This window comes from Heteronotia binoei, chromosome 12 (genome assembly GCF_032191835.1).
Source record: "Heteronotia binoei isolate CCM8104 ecotype False Entrance Well chromosome 12, APGP_CSIRO_Hbin_v1, whole genome shotgun sequence".
In the NCBI taxonomy this organism is placed as follows: Eukaryota; Metazoa; Chordata; class Lepidosauria; order Squamata; family Gekkonidae; genus Heteronotia; species Heteronotia binoei.
Genome location: NC_083234.1, coordinates 83,010,349 through 83,035,135, shown reverse-complemented (window position 1 = coordinate 83,035,135; position 24,787 = coordinate 83,010,349). Strand labels below are relative to the sequence as shown.

General features: G+C 48.0%; 1 protein-coding gene across 1 annotated transcript in view; it reads right to left on the bottom strand.

The window, feature by feature from the left end:
- The window catches only part of NOTCH1 (notch receptor 1), a 461,593-nt gene extending 441,645 nt beyond the window's left edge, over positions 1 to 19,948 (bottom strand). Inside the window, exons 1-2 of the mRNA XM_060250659.1 lie at positions 19,910 to 19,948; positions 19,565 to 19,574 (exon numbers count right to left, since the gene is read on the bottom strand). Of these exons, the coding sequence (XP_060106642.1) occupies positions 19,565 to 19,574; positions 19,910 to 19,948 (49 nt within the window). The remainder of the gene's footprint in view (positions 1 to 19,564; positions 19,575 to 19,909) is intronic.
- Between the last annotated feature and the right edge of the window lie 4,839 nt (positions 19,949 to 24,787).

Here is a 24,787-nt window from a genome sequence, read left to right as displayed (position 1 = left end):
TGTATAGAATTTAGTTCCTTTATTAAAACATCTGTATAATTATTAAAGAAAATTTTTAATGTTTAGGGTTGTTACTGACCTCTTCTTCCCGCTGCCTACCCTGACCTTGAATGGTAGAGAGAGGAGACAAAGGGAAAGAGAGAAGAGGCAGAGGGGAAAGTATAAGCTATGATTTGCTGCTTGATTGAAATGCTGTTGTTGCCCCTTCCTTCCTTCCCCACTGAAGAAGAATCCACCACCACCAGTATCTGACCATACTGACCATGTCAGGAAGTTCTTTCTCTAATTTAGAGGAAACCTCCTTTGCTGTAGTTTATATTCACTGATCTGAGTACTTTTATCTAACATGACTGAAAACATATCCATCCCATCCTCCATGTAGCATCTCTTTAGATTGCAGAAGGTGGCAATCATGGTTTCACCTCACACAAGCTTCTCTTCTCCAGCACAGAGATTCCCAGTTCCTTCAGCTCTCCTCACAGAATGTGGTCTACAAACCCTTAATCAGCTTTGTTGCTCTGCCCTGGATTCCTTCCAGCTTCTTGACATCCTTCCTCAATGGTGGGGCCCCAAACTGAACAATGTTGGCAGCTATCATGATTGTAAGGTTTTGCCCAGAATCTATCACAAGACTTCTTAAGTAAATGCAGAAGAAGCTTCAGTGGAGAAAAACAGAGTAAACACTTGTAATATGTGTATGCAAGGCTACTGACTTTGCCAGATTGTCCTAAAATGAAACTTAAAGTCCAAATATAGGTTACAGGTTAATGGCCCATCACCCACCTAAACATCTCCTGCTCAAAAGTCTTTGAATTAATTCCCAGACTATGGTGTTACTCTCCTCTAAGGTCGCATTCCAGCATGCAGACATCTTTATCTTCCATTACCAGGGAGATGAGATTAGACCCTTGTTTCCCACATTTGTTACCAATGCTATTCTACTTAGAACTTTAAAAGAATACAATGAATATATGAGAGGGTTAGTGAATACCAGGGCTTTTCTTGTAGAAAAAGCCCAGCAGGGACTTATTTGCATATTAGGCTACACCCCCTGATGCCAAACCAGCCAAACCTTTCCTGTGGGTTCCTGCTCAAAAAAAGCCCTGAACATTACAATATTGTAATACATGGGTTAGCAGTCATGAATATATAGGTGTAGGTACATGTATGAACTCATGAAACAATGTAGTTATGGATATATGCAGGGCTTTTTTTGTAACAGGAACTCCTCTGCATATTAGGCCACACTCCCCTGATGCAGCCAATCCTCTTACAGCGCTCTTCTTACAGGACCTACTGTAAGCTCCACTGCTGCTTGGTGTAGGTTGGTATTAACCTTTAAAGCCCTTTATGGTCAGGGACCTGCCTATCTACGGGACCGCCTTTCCCCATATATCCCCCAGAGAGCACTGCGATCAGGGACAAAAAATCTGCTGTCTGCCCCTGGCCCAAAAGAAGCCAGGCTATGCGCAACAAGATCTAGGGCCTTCTCGGTGGCAGCACCAGAACTCTGGAACACCCTCCCAGAAGCTATAAGGGCCCTGCGGGATCTGTCGGCGTTCCGCAGGGCCTGTAAGACCGAACTGTTTAGACAGGCATTTCTGGTTGACTGAAAATGAGCTGCCACCGGACATCCTACAGAAGCTGGTGGTCATAGTCAGAACCCAATACCACCAGACTGGATCGAGATAGCGTAATAGTTTTAAACTGATAAATGTATTATGGTTTTATATGTTTTATGGAATGATTGTTTTTATGATACTGTAAGCCGCCCTGAGTCCGCTTGCGGAGAGGGCGGGATATAAATGCAAAGTAATAAATAAATAAATAAGGATTGGCTACATCAGGGGTGTGTGGCCTAGTATGCAAAGGAGTTCCTGCTACCAAAAAAGCCCTGCATATATGAATGTACATAGTCATCAACAATGACAACACTATTAGGAAAATCAATAAGACAGTTTCTGAACTACAAGTTTGCGACAAATTCTTGTCAGGGACTTGTACCTGACAATGACTGAGCTGAGGGCGTGCTTCTCCTTTCATATGGACCCTTTTCCCTGATTTTGCTCTGGAGGCCATGGAACAAAACCATCAGCAGAAGCAATATCACAATCTTTCTGAACTGCACGGTGAGTGCCTTGGCCTCTGTCAAGGGTCCTTGCCATTTTATATATTCTTTTGTTCTGTTATACATTTGTGTACCAGGCTTTTTTTGCTGCTTCATTTCTAAGTTTTCCTGTGAAACACATAAGTCTGCACTACACCCCAGAAGTGGATGCACAGCCTTGTGCTCAAGGTCATCGTTATCTATTCCTAGAGACAGCTTTGCTGCCCACAGTCTGCAAAACAGAAAGTCTTGTGAGAACTAGCTTGTATGTGCTTTGGAGGTTTTTTGAGTTTGATTTTGAGCAGGCAATGTAATGACCCGAGATAAGGTATATATTCCTGGGGCCCTCCCAGGTGCCTTTAGTTCTGACACTTTCGTGTGAAGCATCTGCTCTATCTATCAATAAAGCCAACTTTCTGAATAACCTTATTTGAGGATAGTCCCAAAGCTGACAGCCTCCTGCAGCATCTTTGCAGAACCTTTGAGATCTCTAAGGTTACACCATGAGTGTCCCTCGGGCTCCCACCCTTGGCCTTCCTGAGGAAGTGTTGGGAGGAGTTACTGAAGCCTCAGAATGGGATCCATGGGGTTACATCACCTCTGTAGGTTTTCCTGGCTGGAACTGTTTCCTCTTTCTAGCACATTCACAGCACCCAGCATCTCTTCCTCCCCAACTTCACCGTCTCTCACTCGTTTTATCCCTCCACTTCTCCCTCCCCCTCCCCTTTCCTGTCTCCCCAGGTGTTTCCTGCTCCTGTCCCTCTTCTTCTTCTGGTGTCCCATTGGTCAGGGCATCCATTTGTCTGCCTCAGCCTGACCCCTGCTTGCTGCTCCCAGAGGATACCAAAGCTCAGCTGGGGGTGGGGAGCACCCGGGCATTGGGCTCCCTTTCCTCCTCCCAGCAGCCATAGTGAATGTTTGCCACAGTGGGGGAAGGGTTTGCGGTCTTTCCTCCATCTCCTCAGCGCTTCTAGCAAGTGTGCAGCCTGGCATGGCCTGTTGCTCTTTCCCCTGCCCACGTCAGCAAAGGGTTCATTGAAGTTTCAAAATGATCAGACTTGTCTTTGTTAAAAACTAAGTTTCATTTATTGATTACAACAATGTTACTCTCTACATGGATTCATTGAAACTGATAATAGATAGCTTGAATACACTTCAAAGGCTTTGGGCTTTAAACTACTTCTCATAATAAAACTACAGTTGTCCCTGCAAGTAACACTTTCACACGCCCGCTTATCTTTCACCGGTGATAGTTACATTCCCCCCCTTGGTGATGTCCTTGCTTTGCTCGGGAGGCGCCAGTGAGGCTAGCTGAGTGCTTAACACTTCAAAGGCCTTACTGGCCTTTGGAGTCTTGGCAGCTTCCATTCCCACCCCCTCTTTTCCTTGCAGGGCACATATGTTAGTAGCATAGAATTTTATTCAGTAATGATATTAGTAAGCAGGGATTAAATACATTCATAAAGCAAAGTGACTTCAATGAAGCATGGTCTGACAGCCCACAAATCTGGCCCTCTCCCAGGCTCCCCACTCACCAGCCCTGTTCCCAGCCACAGGACAGGCACTGCAGGACCTCAAGAGGTGAGGCACCATTGTTGTGAGTGTGGCAAGGTTGCAGCTGCTTGGACTCAGGAGCACCGAGTTGGGACTCTGTAATATACTGAGTGACGAGGCATGTTGAAGGCAACATGCTTTATTAACGAGTACATCACAAGGCAAGGCAACGCGGGCTGGGTCCCGATTATATACATACCCCGGAACAACCCTCAGTCTGGTCAGGTCCAATCCTGGCCAGTTAAACTTCCCGCCACAGATTTTGATTGGAGGAGCGTATTTGCGGAGCTACATCCGGGGACCAGTGGACTTCCACTGATCACCTCCGTAGCATCCGCTGTGTTGTAATTTCGGAACTGAAATGCAAGACACAACACTCCTCCCCCCTAGTTCAAGACACGAAGTCTTTCAAGTAGGCCGGTGCCCTGTGTTCCCGGGTTGACCTCCTCGGGGTTATTTGGGGAGTTGGAGCGGCTAACATGGCTGGCGGGGTGGCTGGTTCCTCATGGTGGGGTGACGCCGGAAAAGGGCTGTCCATCGCCATTTGCTGTTCCGGAATCTCCTCTTGAGGGGAGGGGTGCTCCCTCCGCTGTGGTGCTTTTCCGCCCGCGTAGTTGGTGCGGCCGGCATAGGCTGGGCAGCTTCCAGGGGTGTTGCTGTTAGTACTACCCCACTTCCCACTCCCCCGATCGCTGTCGGTTCTTCCAGCAATGTGCAATGGTGCAGCTGGTCAATATGCCTCCTTAGGATCTGGCCCCCCTCCAACAAGACCTCGTAGGAGCAAGACCCGGTGACCCGCAGCACCCGGGCAGCTAACCATTCCGGCCCGCTTGCAAAGTTCTTTGCGTATACCGGATCCCCTGGAAAGAATCCCCTAGTGGCTTCTCTTGTTTCGGGGGAACTGCGGAAGTCCGTAGCCCGGTCAGGATGCAACTTGTCTAGCCTCGTGATCAACTTCCTCCCCATTAGAGATTGTAGTGGCCATGGGGGGGGGGGTTCCTAGGCAGCCACAACAAAATTGCCCAGCCAAGCCATGAGGCAGAACATGGGAGAAGCCAGAACAGCTTAGGAAAAATGCCACTCCCTCCCCCCACCCCGCTGCAGAAGGACTAGTTGAGAACAGGACCAGGAGTGACCATTTGGAGACTCACTACGCACATAACAGCAGTTGCTACCATGCAGGTTGTCTGGGCACGACAGTGATAGCCAACATGGAACTTGGCCAGACTATTTCCAGGGAGAGGCTGCCAGGGAGCAGGAAGGAGAGAAAGCTGAGGACATGGCCAGGGGTGATGGTCAAGTTGGCTGGTGAGTGGGAAGCAGGGATAGAAGCAGGAAAAGGGGAGAGGTTTGGAAGCTGCTAGGTAAGGAAAAGAGGATATGGGTGGGAAAGGATACAGGGGGAAGTTATATGCCCCAAGTTCTTGTAGGTCCCCTGTTTGCTATCTAACTCTGAACACAGTGTAGATACAGATAGTTAAATCAGCAGATTAGGGCCACATACAGAGAAGGAAGATGTTTCTACACATTTGTGGAAAGCTTCAACTGCCCATTTGCACAAATTAATCCTCTATTAAATGGGCAGGACATCTTTCTCTAGGCCAGTTGGCATGCACATGTGCCAGGAGAAACAATCACTGAAATTGTTTTGAGCTCTTTGAAGAAACTATAACCTGTTTCCACACTGTCTCTTGCCCTGCTCGAACAGATCTTTACCCAAACCAAATCTGACTGCAGAAGTTGTGTGTGTTTAGGCAGGAGCCACCCAACACCCACTCTGGGCATGCTGGAGGTCTGGTAGGGACTGATCTGCCTGTTTTGGACAGAACACAGATGACACCCATCCCAGGTGAAAACAGCCCTAGAACTGGAGAAGCTGGTCCATGTTCTATATTGGCCCACACTGGACTACTGCAGTTTGTTCGGCCTGGAGCTACCCTTAAGACAATTTACAAGCTTTGACTGGTGCAAAATGCAGCCAACTATCTCTTGGCTAGGCGTGAGCCCTATGCCACTGACAAGGGGTGTGCCACCTTAATCTTGCTTGATCTTTTGGCAGTCTTTAGCACAGTCAACCACTCAGTTTTGTTCGAGTGCTTGGAAGCTGGAATTAGGGTTGCCAAGTCCAATTCAAGAAATATCTGGGGACTTTGGGGGTGGAGCCAGGAGACATTCGGGGTGGAGCCAGGAGACATTGGAGGTGGAGCCAGGAGCAAGGGTGTAACAAGCATAATTGAATTCCAAGGGAGTTCTGGCCATCACATTTAAAGGGACAGCACACCTTTTTAAATGCCTTCCTTCCATAGGAAATAATGAAGGATGGGGCACTTTCTTTTGGGGCTCATAGAATTGGACTCCCTGGTCCAATTGTTTTGAAACTTGAGGGGTATTTTGGGGAGAGGAACTAGATGCTATGCTGAACATTTGGTGCCTCTACCTCAAACAACAGCCCCCCCAGAGCCCCCGATGCCTCCAGAACAATTCCCCATTATACCCTATGAGAATCGATCTCCACATAGGGAATAATGAAGTGCCCAGCAGACATTTCCTTCCCTCCTCCCCCCCCCCCCGTTTCTGGCAACTCTGAAGCAAGGGATTGGCATCTCTACTCACAAGTTGCTGCCAACTTCTTCAAAGTATCCACACACACCATCAAGAGGAAGCCTTTCCAATCGGAGACTGGAGACTTCGGAGGTGGAAAGTCACATGGTGGCTGTGGGGGCGGGGCTTCCCCCCACCGGACAGCTGACTGGGGGTGGGAAGGAGCCTGGGAAAGCGGAAGAACCCCCGCTGGGACCTGGGGATTGGCAAGCCTAGCTGGAATAGTCCTTCAAGGAAGGGCACTCAAATGGCTTGCAATGGGCCTATAACTGGCTTCTTTAGTAGTGGGTGAATGGCAGACACATTCAATGGTCTCATGAACTCCTCCTCAGATGGAGAAATATTAAGAATCCTTGTGAATGGCTTCCTTACCTTGGCACTGCAAGAATAAATTGCACATCATTCAGATATTCCAAGCAGAAAATACCATTAAGGGAGGGGGCAGACTGTGCTTTAGACACTTCTACTGCCTGATCTATTCCAAACTGGTATCCAAGCTAAAGTGGATGTGAGCAATTTCATCTAACCACACACACACATAGTCACAAATAAGTATCTCATTCTGGGACTCTGACCTGGCAGTCATCAGCTGCTTGAACGCCTGACATAGTGGAGCTGGATGCCACTGAGCCAGGTCCATGGCAGTCAACAAGAACCGCCCTGGCAGCAGAGAGACTTCCCAGTGGATTCAGCCTGAGATTTCTACCAGTGCAGCTCCAGGCTTCAGATGGAAAAATTCTGGGAATTATGAAGGGGTATTTTTCTAAGTAAGGGGGGGGGGGTACTTTTCTAAGTAAAATGTTAACATTGGGGGAAATTGACATAAATGTAAACCTAAGATCATTTTACTGCTCTATAATATAGTGGATCCAAATACCTGCTGTCCTGCTCCAATCATGAGGCCCCTGCTGGTTTGAATGGTCCAATAGCATGCTAGCGTGGGAACCTTGTGTGTATAATGTAGTTGGCCCTGTTGCCTAGTCTTCAGTCTTTGAGTGCAGCCCTATAGTATGCTGTACTAATAAAAGAGCTATGTTCACTACCACCTCGCCTCTTGATTGCATGGAACCCACTATATTATAGTGGCGAGGATGGGATGCTGGTGAGCAAGCCCAGCAACCAGCACCACACCTCACTGCATCTGCATCCAGCTCTGCACCCCATACTGCCATTGCTGACAAAATGGCTGCTACGCCAGGAATGATTCCAGAGTTTGATATCACCAACCCCAAGCGATGGGAGACCTGGCTTGAGAACTACCACAAGGTTGAGGGACCCAAGAAGAAGGTGCTGCTGTTCAGCTTTTGTGGCATGAACACCTTAGAGTTGGTGCAGGGTCTAATGGCGCCTGTCACACTCAAGGCAGCAGCCTGTGATGACATCATCTTGGCCCTCACAACCCAGTTTGCACCGCAATCAAGGGTCCTGGCCTGCAGCTGCGATTTCTCCGAGCGCCGCCAGCAGCCCAATGAGTCTGTGGGAGACTACATTGCTGCCCTATGCTGGCTGTCGTTCTGCTGCAATTTTTCCCAGTTGGACGAGGCTGAAGGCGCTTGACTCAGAAAGCCCCCTGGTGTGTGGCGATGGCTTGCACCTCCACTGTGGTGGAGCTGCAGGTATGCTTGAGCCGAGTCCAGCTTGCTGAAAATTTTGGTGCCTGCTAAGGAAGCCAGGATATGGCTGACCACTGGGACTGGGTATGGGTGGTCCTGCAACACCTTATTAATTGTGCATTTGTAGTCTGTACAGATGCAGACGCTTCACTGGGGTGACGATAGGGGTCTCCCATCATGCATTGGTGACCGGCTCCAAGACCCCTTGCTCCATGAGGCGATCTAGTTCCTCCTCGATTTTAGGTTTCAGAGCGAAGGGTACATACCGGGCCTTCAGCCGTATGGGCTGCACACGAATTAATTTGTAAGGACACGGGGTGTGTGTGTGTGTGTCTGGTATAAGTTCCTAGAGTACCGTCAAATACCGACAGCAACTCCCCACAGATGCTCTGGAAATCCATACTAGTGGGTGTATGATGGATCCCCATCACCTGGATTCCCAAGGGAGCAAACTGTCAAGCATGCGGGTTCAATGACAAGTCGAAGTTGATACAAAGACTATGTTTATTGATAGACCGATACTTTCTGTGTAATAGGTTCTTGAGAGTAATGCTGCCAATACATTGATACAATACTTTTAAGGCTTACATCAAAAGGATTCCAAAGGATGGGGTTGCGGGGTACATTCTCATAGTGTTATCAGGACTGTCCTTGCTTTCTCCAGATGTGTCGCACTCCCTACCAGGAATGTATGGGAAGGTGCTGATTACTTCTTCTCAAGCTAGTTTAATTTCTCACTACTTCTACTTTTCAGGCAATAAAACAAGAAGGGGGGGAGGGAAAGAATAACAGAACTAGCAAAGCTGGATCCTCCATGATACTTCACAGACCAGTGTTAGACAGGACCCTATAACAATCAATTATCAATGGAATTTCACCATGCTTGACATACTGCCCCCCCTAACATCAACCTCGGGGTTTCTGAGGGAACGCTTTCTGAAACGTTTCCCAAAGTGGGGACACATTCAGCCGGGCCTCCGGACCCTGCACTGGCTCCCAGTGATATACCGAGTCCGGTACAAGGTGCTGGTTATCACCTTTAAAGCCCTATATGGCTTGGGACCTGTCTACCTGAAGGACCGTCTTTCCCCACATGTTCCCCAGAGAGTACTGAGGTTGGGAACACAAAATCTCCTTACTATCCCTGGGCCAAAAGAAGCCCACTTGAAATCCACCAGAGAAAGGGCCTTCTCTGTTATGGCCCCTACATGGTGGAATCAGCTGCCGGAGGAGGTGAGGGCCCTGCGGGATCTTGTTCAGTTCCGCAGGGCCTGTAAGACGACCCTCTTCCGGCTAGCTTACACCTAGCTTGAGAATTTAATGCAACTTGCCAGATTTCTTTTTATATATTTGGAATATTTATTAATTGTTAAGGTTTTATCTGTTTTTAAATGTTTAATTCCTTACATGTTTAAATATTGTTTAATTTTTGTGTTGGATTTATTGTTGGAAGCCGCCCTGAGCCACTTGTGGGAAGGGCGGGATATAAATTCTAAATAAATAAAAATAAAAATAAAAAACTTGTTTATCAAGTCAGGGGCTAAAACATATTTTTCTGCTACCTATTCATTTCCACTGGCTGGAAAATGTTTCTGCTTAGGTGCCAGCTTCCCTGCCACAGAACACACAGTCTACAGATGCCAGCTCTCCAGCCCTGCCCCAAACAACACAACTCTCAAACAAGAGAAGTGGTGGACCACCACACCTAGCTCCACATCATTCTATATCTGACACAAAGCAAGAAGCATTTTGACTTACCTTGAGTGATGGATGGTTGGCTGGTCCAGGCTCTTTTGCATTACCCAGGGTGCACCACGAGGAGGCGAGCCAGAATTGCACCCCAAATGAGGAAGATCACTGGGAGGGCCTCAGATTATGTGAGAGGAAGGCAACCATTCCTTCTATCTCAGCTCAGCAGTAACACACCAGCATCACTGTCCCACTAGAGGGACCTCAGCATTGGTATGGCTGCTGGCTGCCTGTCATCATCACTGGCACCCCCCTCTTTCTTCCTCCTGCCCCTGAAAAAAAAACTGGGTGGGTTATCCTGGCTGGGTCTGTGGGTGCTGTCGATTACAGTTGGGGGCTGCAATGGCCCTTTCAGTATTATTAGGCATGTGTGGATGGAGGACTGGAGAAATTTGGATCGCTTTGCAGTTTTTAAACCAGCATTCACTTTTGGTTTGGGGAGGGATGCGGGGGGGGGGATGCACTGCCAATCAATTTGTGAGTGATTTTTTGGGCTGTCTTTGGACTCGAGTCAATTGGAGGAGGTTTTACAACCACCTTCCAAGCGCGGGCCAAGAGAGGATGCAGGCACAAGTAGGTGCTCACTTCATTCACTCTCAAAGTCCATGTTCGGGGAGCCGAACATTGGCAAGTTGACCTTCAGGAAGACCAACTGCTCAACTGTTTAGGGTTGCAGGCGATTGCGATGTGGGCAGATAATGTCGCCCATATGTGAAAAGACGTGCTCGCCAGACCCCCTCCTTCGTGACCCAGTAGTCCAAAGGAGACGCTTCCTGTGGCTCGAGGGGCTCAAAAAGATAGTCCCTCACCATCGCAGCACCCTTCTTTGCTCTCGGTGCCCCCGTCTTTGCTCTCGGTGCTCCTAGAGGGGCCAACGACCCGCCAGATGAATGTCACCTCAGCACTCTTCGTGGCGTGAGTCTGGGGGAAAACATTGCCTAGCTGGGGAGGCTGGGGATGAACAACAGCAGCGGAAGTCGCAGATGAGCTGCTTCCACCCCCTCCTCCTCAACTACCGGCACTGGCCCCTCTGACCCTGGAACGCTCGACCTTCTGGGAGAGCTCGTCTGGCCAGCGATCGAGCTCATTGGCCCGCTCGGCGACTGTGCTCTTAAGGCGCAGGTCTAACTTGGTCGCCATCATGTAGACCTTATCCTAGGTGAAAGTCTGAAAGCAGGCCTCAAGCCCTTCCTGCAGCCTAACAACCAGGGCGCGCACCACTGGATGAACGTCTGCACGGCCTTGAGCTGGCACTAGAAACGAGGCCAGGTCCTCACGGGCCATCTGGACCATGGGGACGACCAGTGCGATGCTCGCCGTGTCAGACGAGAGCATTTCTGTGTAGGTCTTGAAGGGCCCAACAACCTCCACAGTCTGAGAAATGACCACCCAATCCTCTTGGGTGAGACGGTTCTCATCCTGAAAGACCCTCGTCTCAGAGACAAAGGCATCCAGGGCTGCTCTCTGCTCCACCATGTGCTCCAGCATGGCGCAGGTGGAGTTCCAGCGTGTGCTGACGTCACCGATCAGGCAGTGCCCTGGCACACCTGTCAGTGTCTGTTTCTCACGCAGCCGATACAAGTCCATATTGCTGCGTGAGAAGTGACCCGTGATGTGCCGACATTTCTGGAGTAGAAGTCGGTACTCATGTGTCGCGGCTAGATACCGACGATCCTGGCTTTTCGTCTGTCCCAATGCATCCTTAACCACGAGGTGGAGAAGGTGGGCCACGCAAGGAAGGCGTTTTAGGCCCTGACGCTGGACAGCCGCCTTGATGTTTGAGCCACCATCAGTCACCACGAAGCCCATGGCGACGTCCTTGCTGCCTACCCAGCCCTCTAACTGTCATGAGAGGATGGCTCTGAGAGTGTCCGCCATGTGTGGCGCGTCAACTGCTTCGGCGTGCAGCAAGGCCCAGCGATAGCCGGCCCGGCGGCCCTGACCCTGCCTGTTGCTACTGCCACCCCCACCCAGCTCTCTGGGTTGCCACCAATGCGCAGTCAGGGAGAGATACCCCTCGAACGCATGTTGGGAGGTTCAGATATCTGAGGTAAAATGAACAGTCCCCCCGGCAGCACGGGACAAATGCTCCTTCACCACAGATCTGATCGCCCTGAAAACAGCTGGCACAATGGTCCTGCTAAGGGTGGTTCTAGCAGGAATTTTGTACCAGGGCGCCAGGTACTCCAGCAACCCCCGCACCCCAGGATTCTCGACCACTGAAAATGGAAGCCCATGGGCGACCGACCTCTCAAGGTTCCAGGCGATCACCCTCCTGCCTTGCCTGATTCCCCCTCTTGGCACAGAGGTGCCCCTACCAAACATCTCAGGCAGAGATGCCTGGCGTCCCTGTTCTCCCACAGAACGCTCCTGGAGAGCGGAGGTAGTCGCGATGGGATGGACCTCCTGGCTGGACAACACAGCACCAGCCTGCTTCTCCCCCTTAAGAAGCACCCCTGGGTGGTGCTTCTGCATCCCCCCCGGAGTCAGGTGGGCAGGGTCCCGCCCACGACTGATCTGGGCCCTGCACAGCTTGCACTGCGCATAACGTGGATCCTCCATAAGTTGGAAATGCTTCCATACTTCAGAGGTGAATGGATGCCCAAACTGACTGGCAGGTTGGGTGTCCGGAGCCACCTCCTTTGAGGTGCTCGGGGCAGACGCATCGTGTCTCGGGGTGGCAGGAGGGGCTGGCCACCAGGGGGAAGTGGGCGGAGATGGAGGCACCTTGTGTGTCTCCATCTCTTCCCCCTCCACCCCATGCAGCCTCCCCTCCTGGCCATCCTCTGAAGGACTGCTGGTGCCCGAAGGAACTGAAGAAGGGGGCTGGTCCTCCTCAACCAGCTTCTCCTCCAGCTCCTGCACAACACTCTGCACCCTCCTTGGGGTGATCGTTTTGGAGAGAAAACTGTCCCCAAAGCTCATCTCCAAGGAGGGCTGCTCTTGCTGCCCCTCCTCCAGCTGCTGAGGCCGAGCAACATCAGCTGGAGGAGAGACTGCCCAAGTAGCAGACCCCTGCGCAGTGCCAGCACCTAATGGCACCTCTGCTGGGTGTGCCCCAGCAGCAGCCTCAATGAAGGGCCCAAGGCGGGCCTTCTTCTTCATCACACTCTGGCCAGAGGTCGGAGTTCTGGTAGGCAGCTGTGGAGTGGCCCTACGCACAGGTGGGGGGGGGAGACCTGGGTCCTCCCCCTCCCCTCCACCCCTCTAGTATTCTACTTGGATACCCAAGTAAGCAAAAGATCAAAATAACAACAATGTAGCTGATGGCTGGGCCATCAGCTACACAACAGCCCTGCAAAGCATGCATTTGCAATGCATTTTGCAAATGCATGCTTTGGATTGGCTGCTGGGGCTCCTCTTCCCCCTCCCCCCCTCCCTGATCCCAGGGAGGCTATGGGAGAGGCTACTAAAGGCAGGAAAGTAGGCAAGCAGCTCCCCTGAGGCTGCAGAAGCTACTTTCCTGCCTTTTCCATTGACAGCCGTATACTTCCGAATAGCTATTCGGCAATATACGGCAAGCCGTATTCGGCTGCCGCATAATTGGCCTCAATGGGAATCCGTATACAGCCGAATCAGTGGTGATTCGGCTGTATATATGGTTTGGCCGAACCGAATGCACATCCCTACTCATGTTCTGTCAAGATTACAGGGATAAGTTTATTTCCCCATTTCTTAACAGACCAACAGTGGATGCAGAGAAGGCATGCCTGGAGAGACTCCTAATGAATGAAAATCTGACTATCTGCAGGCCAGTAGCCAAAGTCTGCTTCCACTTCGTAAAATTTCACGAGATGAAGCATGATCATGAGTACGTATAGTTTTTTACTTGTATGACTCAAAATCACTTTATATACATATTCAGGGCTTTTTTTGAGCAGGAATGCACAGGAACACAGTTCCGGCTGACTTGGCATCAGAGGGTGTGGCCTAATATACAAATGAGTTCCTGCTAGGCTTTTACTACCAAAAAAGCCCTGTATGTATTAGATATTCTAGACTTACCTAAAATTTTGGGATTGCTATATATTGTAAAGGTTTTTAAAGGTTTATATGTCTAAACATGTTTTGTGCTGGAATTAATCTCAGTTTTAATGAGAATGTACTCTTACAATTAATGGTCTTTGACTGCAAATAAAAACATTCATTCATTCATTCATTCATTCATTCATTCATTCATTCATGTTCAATGTATCGTCCACTAAGACCCCTAGATCCTTTTCACACATACTATTGACAAGGCAAGTCTCCCTCATTCTATAATTATGCATTTGATTTTTCCTTCCTAAATGCAGAACTTTACATTTTTTCCCTGTTAAAATTAATTTTATTTGTTTTAGTCCAGTTTTCCAGCCTGTCAAGATCATAGAATCATAGAGTTTTAAGGGGCCATACAGACCATCTCATCCAATCCCCTGTTCCATGCAGGATCAGCCTAAAGTATCTCTGACAAATAATCATCCAGCCATGTTTTGAAGACTGCCAATGAAGGGGAGCTCACCACCTTCCTAGGCAGCTGGCTCCACCTCTGAACTACTCTGACTGTAAACATTGTTTTCCTAATATCCAGCTGGTGCTTTTCTGCTTGTAATTTGAGCCCATTGCTTCAGGTCCTATCCTTGGCTGCCAAATTGAACAGCTCCTTGCCCTCATGTCCCCCCTCAATCTCCTTTTCTCCAGTCTGAACATTCCCAAGGCCCTCCTCAGCCTTTCCTCAGAGGGTTCTTCCTCCAGGCCCTTGATCATCCTCATCGCTCTCTTCTGCACCCGCTCAATTTTGTCCACATCTTTTTTTGAAGTGAGAACTGCACACAGTATTCCAGATGTGGCCTGACCAAGGCAGTGTACAGCAGAGCTAAGACCTTCTGTGATTTTGATGCTTTTGATACAACCCAGGGCTGAATTTGCCTTTTTTGCCATGGCATCACACTGACTGCTCATTATGAATTTACAGTCCACTAGTACCCCAAGGTCTCTTTCACATACACTACTTCCCCAAAATGCATCCCGCATCCAGTATTTGTGCTTCACATTTTTGTGGCCCAGATGTAAGACTTATCTTTGTTGAATTGCACTTTGTTCACTACTGTCAAGCATAGCTAATTCTGATCAATAACTAATGGTTTTAGGGCCTAACTTAAAGCAGACCTGGGTAGGATTCCAGAGAACCAAATGTTGTTAGTTTATTATTCTTTCCTGGCTCTTCTCTTGCTTTATGACTGTTAATTAGAGGGAACAAAGCAATCAGCTCCTTCCCATGAATTCTCCTCCAGGAGGATGAGCCATCTGGGCAATGCAAGGCCGAATGCCTGGGAATGTATGTAGTTTTGATATTCTATGTGTGAACGCTCCCCTGCTTCCCCTCCCATAGGAATCCCTTTGAAGTGTATCTTAAAAGTTGTGTATCAATGTATTGGTTTCATTATTCTCAAGCAACAGCTTGAGCCAAAGTATCGGTCTATCAATAACTTTGACTCATCATTGAACCTGCATGCTTGACACCCACTTCTCCAGATTATTCAGATCTTGTTGAATTTTAACTCTGTTCTCCTGGCTGTTTGCTACTCCTCCCAATTTGGTATCATCAGCAAATTTTATGAGCAGTACTTCTACCCCTTCATCCAGATCATTGATAAAAGTGTTGAAAAGAACCAGGCACAAAACTGAGCCCTTTGGCGCCCCACTGGACACCTCTCTCCAGGGCTTGAATTCAGCAGGACCTCACAGGAGCACAGCTCCTGAACCTCCAGCCAGGGTCTACATGCAGTGGGGAGTTCTCTCCCTGCTGCACACAGATCCTGGAGCATATACAAATGAAATATGCTACTGAGCTCCTTCACCTTTTTTCCTACAAAATGACCCTTGCCTCTCTCCAATCTGATGAAACTCCATTGACAACCACTCTGGATACAGTCCTCTAATCATTATCCTATCCACCAAACTGTCCTATAGCCCAGTCTACAGACTTCCAGTTTGCCCATCAGAATGTCATGGGGAAACCTTATCAAAAGGTTTACTGAAATCCAGGTAAACCACATCAACAGAGTTCCCACAATCCAGTAAGCTTGTCTTGTATCTTACTCATCCTGTATCTTGACTTTGTCTTCTGCTGCATTTGCTACCCCTCCCAATTTAGTATCATCTGCAAATTTAATAAGTGTTCCCTCTATTCCTTCATCCAAATCATTTATAAAGGTGTTGAACAAAACAGGTCCCAGGACAGATCCTTGAGGCACTTCATTTGTCACTCCTCTCCAAGAGGATGAGGAAACATTCACTCTTTGGGTGCGATCTGTCAGCCAGTTACTGATCCACCTAACAGTAACAGGATCTAAACCACATCTTACCAATTTGTCAACAAGGATGTAAAACCTTATCAAAAGTGTAAGGTGGGTGCCACCTTCCCCTATCTGGATTCTGCATGTACATGGTCCCAGGTTTTGACTTGGACATTGCCAGTTAAAAGGATCAGGTGGGAAGTGATGAGACCTCTCTCTGCCTGAGATCCTGGAGAGCTGTTGCCAGTTTGAGCAAACAATGCAAAGTGTCATGGACCAAGGGACAGCTTCCTGTTTATTCCACACTTTTGCTCCCTGCCCAGAAGGGCCCTACAGGGAGAGGAGTTTTCCCTTGCTAGCCAGGGTGGTGTTCATGCTGGCCATTCTCCTGTCCCTATTGGGAGGAGCTGGGGTGGGAGAGTTGCTGAGATGCTAAGTCATCTGATGCAAAGGTGGGCTGGAAGAATGGGCAGCTTTTCTCCTTCTCTGCTCTGTTCACCCTCCCTCCTCTCCCCATATTCTTTAACCCACGCAGTCTCCAGGTAATCTTCATCGTGGTCTCTGTGCAGTGCCACACATGGGCCTTGCCCTCAGCAATGGATCCTAACCTCCAAAAAGCTTGCTTGAACGTTTTTTTGGCACGCTTTCCGGCCCACCCTGGGGAGCAGGCACCAACCGTGTATGTCCCCGATTGAGACTCACGTCCGCCCTTACCCCCTTGCTGCTGTTGCTGCTGTAGAGCCACTCATTTCATGCTGGTTTCAACCTCTCTGGCTAGTTGCACCCACCCCACCAGCATGGTGGGGCGTGCTTGCTGCAGCGCCCAATCCAGCACGATCGCGTTCAGGCCCCTCTGGAACTGCTCTATCTTCATTGGTTCGTTACACCCACGGATTTTGGCCGTGTTAGCTTGGAACTCGGATCCCTGCTGTAGGTTTCACAGGGTGGTGAGGGCCCTAGTTTCTTGCAAGGGGTCCTCATATTGGGTTAACAGGACCCTGAGGAAAGCAGCCACTGTGTCCAGCTCAGGGCTTCTGGTCTTGTACAGGTTTACGTACCATCATCTCGCAGGCCCTTGAGTTTCGACCCCAGGTAATCCACTCTGCTGAATTTGTCAGGGAAGGTGTTTCCCCAGTAGTGCATGAAGCTGTTAGCTTGAATGGAGAAGTATTCCACCTCTTCTGGATCTCCGTCAAAGGTGGCATCCAGTTCTCTCCCTCTCCCATAATCACGCGGGATGATGCAGCGGAGAAGGCGGTGCAACTGGCTGCCTCACCGGAGGAGGTATTTGCCCTCCTCTTGGATCTGTTGGCTGCAGCATTCTCTCTAGTTGCCTTCTCATTTCTTGCGCCATGAAAGTAGCATTGGCTTGCATCTCATCTCTCAGGCATTTGCTGCCCTGTTGCTGGCCCTCCAGAGGAACTGTTTGGCCACTGTGTGAGACAGGATGCTGGACTAGATGGACCACTGGTCTGATCCAACAGGGCTCTTCTGATATTCTTAGAAAGGCCTCAGTCTCTCTGCTCTGTTGCTGGCCCTCCAGAGGAATTGGTTGGCCACTGTGTGAGACAGGATTCTGGACTAGATGGACCACTGGTCTGATCCGGTGGGTCTCTTTTTCTGTTCTTAAGTCCAAAATTTCCAAAAGAAGATAGAACTATAATTTGGTGCTTACTCTCAGCTGCTAGGACATTGTATGCGCAATTGTGGAAGCAAGAAAGAATACCAGAGAAAATGGGATTGGATTATAAAAGATATAACATGGAGTGAAATGGAAAAATTGACAAGAATTTTAAAAGACTCTGATCTAGAAACTTTTTAAATTTAGAGTGGAAGAAGTTTAGAAGTTATATAGAAAAAGAGTGGAAAATAAAAGGACATTGGACAATTTTTGATAATGATTAAGTCTTAAAAGAAAGAAAAATAGAAATTTTTGTTTTATTAGTTAAGGGTGCCTTTAAATATTAGTATTTTAAGTATATAACACCGGCGGGGGTCAAGTAACGGGGGGAGGAGGGGTTAGAAAAGTAATATATGGGATAGATAAAAAGAAGTAACTAATAATGTAAGAATAATGTACTGGAATAAAATTGTTTTAAAACAAAAATAATCTCTCAGGCATTTGGCCATCTCAGCCATCTTGTCCCTTACCATCTGGAAGAGCCCCCTATCATCAGGATCGGGTCCCTCTTCCTCCTTGTCCGGGCATGGCTGATCTGGGTCACCTCCATCCTCCTCCTCATCGGGTCTCAGTTCATATTGACCACCTCCTCCCCCAGCTCTCGAACCATCCGGGTCCCTCTCTTCTCCCGCTCTTGCCTGCAGGGATGGTAGTGCCAGGATCGCTTCTCGCTGAGCCGGTGCCTCATCCATCAGGGGTGGAGGTTCTGGGGACCCACACTTTAACAGTGATAAACAGTTGTTGGATATGTAGGGGAGACCCTCTCCCCGTGACTCGACGCTCGTCGATGATGTGCCACGGCAGGGTTTGCACACTGGCGCCTTTCCCTCTACGCTCACCTCAGCCTATCCAGAGTGGTAGGGAATCTGCCATTGTCTGGAGTTCTTTCCGCCATACGGTTAGAAAGTTGCCAGTTCGGTTAAATTCCCAAGTAAGATTACTTCCAAAATGTCAAGCATCGATATTTCAAAATAATCAAGCTTTTGTTTTAAATCAAAGACTGTTTTATTGAAATTCCGTGACTTGTTCCAAGGACAGAAACCTTGGAAGTAATACTGAATACAGAGTTGCATAGTATCGTATAGACTACTTCAAAAGGCAAGGTTACAGATAACTTCAAAAGAATAACATAAGGATGTAAATGGGGTTGAAGGTTCAAAGGCTACTCAGTTACAGATAACTTCAAAAGAATAACATAAGGATGTAAATGGGGTTGAAGGTTCAAAGGCTACTCACTATTATCTCTTTTATGACCAACATCTCCATTTCTCACACATTTCCTGCTAGCTGATAAGACATGGCTGTGTGAATCTGGGGGAGAGGCACTTTACACTGTTTAATACAAGGTTATGCTACACATCCTGGGTTGAGAAGGACTTATTATGCATTCACAGGATGTCAAGTAGACGGATTCAATGATGAGTCGAAGTTGCTACAAAGACTACGTTTATTGATAGACCGTTACTCTGGCTCAAGCCTTGGCTTGAGAAGAATGAAACCAATACATTGATACATAAGTTTTAAGGTACACTTCAAAGGGATTCCTAAGTGGGGAGGAAAGCAGGGAAGCATTCACACATAAGCTACAAAACTACATATGTTCCCAGGGCGTTATCAGACATTTGGCCTCATATCACCCAGATGGCGCTTCCTCCCGCAGGAGTATTCATGGGAAGGTGATGATTGCTTTGCCCTCAGTAATTACCAGTCATAAAACAAAGAGGGGCCAGGAAAGGATAATAAACTAGCAGCATTTGGTTCAGTGTGATCTTACCCAGGCCTGCTTGTGGCAGGCCAGGAACCCATCAGTTATTGATCAGAATCAGTTGAGCTTGACACAGGGGGGGAAGGGAAAGGGAGGGGTAGTTAGAAATAGCAAGCTGGACACTCGACTTCAACCCATCTGTAGTTAGAAATAGCAAGCTTGACACTCGACTTCAACCCATCTGATGACTTCCACTTCGACTCCGATGGCCTCGACCTCGGCACAGCTGTTTACCAACCCGATGCTCCTACCTTCAGAGCTTATAGCTCCCACTAATGTCATCACTGAGATGCCCCAACTTACTCAAGCTTTGCCCGCAGATGTGATTCCGATCCCATCCAGATCTTCATTGGTCCACAGTACCACACCATTGGACATCTTAGAACCTGACCCCAGGCATTCTGGGACATCGGGGTTTCTCACCTGTATAGAGAGTTTCGTGAGTCATCCACCCACGTCTCAACACAACTTTATTGAGAGATGTCCACTCAATTCTCGGCTCGGGACTATAGGACACCTATTTCCCATGACAGGAATGTTCCTCCGTGACATTTTCCTCACTGCCATTCTCGCTCTCCCATCCACGCAGAACTCCACCATGACTACCACTATCGCTCTGACTACTCTTCGGCCTCGAGATCTCCTTCGCCTTGGTACTGAAGAGCTTACAGACAATTTTTTAGATCCCTTTCAGATGAAGGGTTCCGACGCTCTTGGTACCATGATTATGCCGAGTACAGGCATCCTAGGAGTTGACATGCTTCTCTATATGCCCCTCGACTCCAAGCCTTGGCCTCGACTTCCAACGCAGCTCCGACTCCTAGACCGCTGATCCAATCTCCAATCCGAACCCCTCACTCACCGACTGCAACCATGCCTTTGGCTCCTGCAGCTCCACCGAAAGATCTCAACAAACAGCCGTTTCCTGTGACTCCAGATCAGCCTCTGCCTGCTCCAGACGACTCAGAGTCATTAAGCTTTAGGTCATCTGACTCTGACCATCCTAATTCTGCAGCTTCCTCCAGCACCAATACTCCTTGCCCAGACTGCCTTTCTCCATCTGATGGCTCTGAGGCCTATCTCAACCTGATTTCCACCGTGGCTGAGGCTCTCAATGTCACCATGCCTGTCAAGCATGGGATTTCTTTTTTAGTAAAACTGTATTTTCCCACTGCTATTCTATTGTATTGCACATCAAAGCCATGTAACCTATTCTGTAGTTCTCACTAGTAGCAAATGTAGGAATGTCTGCTTTGAAGATAAGGTCTCCTGGTGTATTTTCCCAGGGACAAACCTGCCCCAACATGATAGCCAAAAAGAGGAGGTGATAGACGCTATAATACCCCCCAGCCATGTGATGGGAGTGGTTACCACCTGTTCGGGGGAAAAGAGGGAATTGGTGGAGCCATGGGGGGGTCAGAGATTGATACAGGCAGTCAAGGCAGAAGGAATTGAGAGACCAGAAGGAATACATAAAGGGCAAGGAGGGTTCTGGTACCACGAGGGTAAACTCTATGTACCTAAGAGCCTCAGGAGAGAAGTGCTGCAAGATTGCCACAATAGTAAACTTTCAGGACACTTTGGATATGTGAAGACCCTGCACTTGGTCAATAGGCAATTTTGGTGGCCACAAAGGAAAAAAGACATTTCCGAGTATGTTTCTACATGCCCAGTGTGCATCATGGCCAAGAATCGGGGGGGAAGCCCCCCGGGCTACTGCAACCTACCGAGACTGCGGTGAGACCTTGGTCTATTGTCTCTATGGACTTTATTGTAGAGCTGCCACCCTCCCAAGGGAAAACAGTGATCCTGGTGATTGTAGACACCTTTTCAAAACAGGCTCATTTTATCCCTTGCGCAAAACTACCAAACGCCAAGAAATTAGCGTACCTGTTATTCCAACACGTGGTCAAAGTACACTCATTCCCTGATAAGGTCATTAGTGACAGAAGCCCGCAGTTCGTTGCCAACTTCTGGCGGGAGTTTTGTAAACTAACTGGAATGGAGCAAGGTCTGAGCTCCGCGTACCATCTCCAAACTGACGGGCAGACGGAGAGAGTTAATACGCTTCTAGAACACTATTTACGGTGTTATGTAAATCATCAGCAGTCGAACTGGGTGGAACTGCTGCCCTTTGCCGAATATGGATACAATAATAGCATTCATAGCTCAATTAAAACTTCTCCCTTCAAAGTGAATGGGTATGAGGGAAAACCCTTCCCCCTCCTACCAGGCGGCACTAACAACCCAGCCCCTTCTTCATTTGAGCAATGGTGGGGCGATTTGGACAAGAGTTGGAAAACAATCCAAGAGAACTTAGAAGCTGCCAAAGACATGTATAAAAAACAATATGACAAAAAACATGCACCGTATGGGATTTTAAAGTTGGAGAGACTGTATTCTTGTCAGCCAAGAATTTACCGTTGCCACAAACCTCAAGGAAAAGAACAGTGGCAGCACAATATGTAAAATACAAAAATACAAAATGTTGTGCAAAAACAAACACTCTTGACTGGTGTATACAAAATTCTATTGTCATGAAATGAACAGCCTACAACAGTGGGCATGCATTCATACAGTATAAATAAACAAACAAAAGTCTCAAAAGCTCCTGTGGAACTTTATTATTGAGTCTTAGTACTCAGTTTGGAAAACTCAGAGACTGTGTGGGGTCCTCCTTGGAATATTGTTTTGAGACTTTTGTTTGTTGTCTATTTATACTGTATGAATGCATGTCCACTGTTGTAGGCTGTTCATTTCATGACAATAGAATTTTGTATACACCAGTCAAGAGTGTTTGTTTTTGCACAATATTTTGTATTTTTGTACAAACCTCGAGGAAGCTGGCGTACAAGTATTTGGGGCCATTTAAAATAAAGAGAGCAATAAACAAAGTGACTGTTGAATTAGAGCTACCCAAACTGTTTAGTAAAATACACTCTGTTTTCCATTGCAGCCTAATCCGGAGAGATCCGGGGGCTATGAGGTGGCATCCCCACCTGCCGGCGCTCACTCCGATTCAAGTGGACAGTCAGAGTCATCATGAGGTGCAAGAGATATTGGATGTTAGAGTGAAAAGGGGGTTACTCTATTTTCTAATACGGTGGAAGTACTTTCCCCCGAGTTGTGATGAGTGGGTGGAAGCATCCAATGTCTGGGCCTCGAGACTAGTGAAGAAGTTTTACCTACTGCACCCAGACAAACCCCGAGCGAAGGCTTAGGGGGGGGCAGTATGTCAAGCATGAGATTTCTTTTTTAGTAAAACTGTATTTTTCCACTGCTATTCTATTGTATTGAACATCAAAGCCATGTAACCTATTCTGTAGTTCTCACTAGTGGCAAATGTAGGAATGTCTGCTTTGACAATAAGGTCTCCCAGTGTATTTTCCCAGGGACAAACCTGGACCCAGGATGTTGCTAAACCGCAAGAATAGATAAAGTAGTGGGAGTGTTAGTTTCACACGTCTGTGTTAGAATTTCTAAGATACCTTGGTTGTGTACCCTTAAAGTTAGTATTCTTGAGTTACACTGTATCACTTCTAATTTGGTATCTACCAGAGCACAATGGATTATCAATAAACCAATACTTTGTTTCAAAATCAACGGCTGGTTATTTTGAGATCTAATGCTTGACAATGCCTTCTGACACCCCTGAAGTCACTGATGTGGTGCACGACTTAGTCCAAGCCAATTTGCCTGCTGGATCTTTACTCCTGATGCTCCCTGTTCACCTTGAGGGACTTAAGGAAAGCCTGGGACAAGCTGGCCTCAATCGCACCAACACCTAGATGTTTTGATTCACTTTATAGAGTCCATGCCCTGGATTCGAAATTTCTCTCCTTTCACCCCACTCCCAATTCAATACTTGTGCACTCGGCTTCAAAGGCCAAACCCTCTAGGCACCCTGCCCCCCGGACCGGGAAGGGCGTAAGCTCGACACCCTAGCATGGAAGATTTATGGCCTGGCTACCACCAACTCGAAAATTAACAATTATTTAGCTTACCTTTCGGCTTATGTTTTCAACCTTGCCAACCAGGTCACACCCCTAATTCCAACTTTACTGGACGCTTCTCAAAAGCTGGCTCATCAGTTAGTTTCAGAACTCTCCAGAGTCAGTAAACAACAGATCAACACTGTTCAGAATGCAGTGTCCTGCTCCTCAAGAGTCTTTGCATCACCAGTAGCGCTTCAACACCATGCTTGGCTTTAGTCGACTAACCTGCAGACTGACATCAAACAGAAGATCGAGGATCTACCGTTTGATGGCCAAGGGTTGTTCCACACATCCACGGACGAAGTCCACACATCCGTAGATGATGGCTGCAAGCATGCCAAGTGCCTAAGAGTCACCCAGCAACAGCAGCCTCAAACTTTCAACTGCTCCCAACCCTGGAAGCAGCCCTATCTGAAGCGTCAACATTCTCCCAAACAATCAGAATACTGGCGACGTAAGGGGCCCCAAACCAAACAGCCTTACCAGCAAAAGTCACGTTTCCAACCGAGCAAGAAGACTACGCCACCCTCTAAGCAGTCTCTTTGACTTCTCTCTCTTGCTCCTTCCATGTCACACAAGACTCTTTACGTTCCTCAGGACTTGGCAGAAGATCGCCACAGACGCCTGGGTACTTACCATAATTCAGATAGGTTACTTCATAGAGGTCATTGTGCCCCCTCACCATCACCGTTTTATTTTGACACCACCTTCCCTATTTCTACATGAGGAAATCCAAGATCTCATTCGCAAAGGGGCCATAGAACCCGTTCCTCGCCATCTCCAAAAATTGGGGTTCTACTCCAGATATTTTCTAGTCCCAAAATGAGACGGAGGCAGACGTCCAATTCTAGATCTCAGGAAACTCAACGATCAGATAATTTACAAAAAATTCAGAATGATTTCCATTCAGTCAATCCTGCCATTAATCCCTCAGAACACCTGGATGGCATTCCTGGACCTTCAGGATGCCTATTTCCACATATCGATAAGACCTCAACATCTGAAACACCTGAGATTTGCCATGGGCCACCACCACTTCCAATATCGGGCCCTCCCATTTGGACTGTCCACAGCCCCTCGCATTTTCACAAAGCATATGACAGTGGTGGCAGCAGCTCTTTGCCTCTGAGATAGCACCATCTTCTTGTACTTGAACAACTGGCTCCTGACTGCTGTCACCTCAACAACTTGAATGGGACATTCAAGTCACACTCCTAGCATCCTTAGGTCTGTGGGTGAACCTTGCCAAGTCACAACTCAACCCTACCCAGGACCTACAGTTCATAGGTGTCCACTTCTGCACACACCTTCACATGGTCTTCTTTCCTCTACTGCACAGTTTGCAAATTTTCGCAATCACCACTACTATTCTTCAATCTCCAACTCAACCTGCTGTCATGTTCCAACGTTTTCTGGGATACATGGCGGCAACTACATCTGTTAT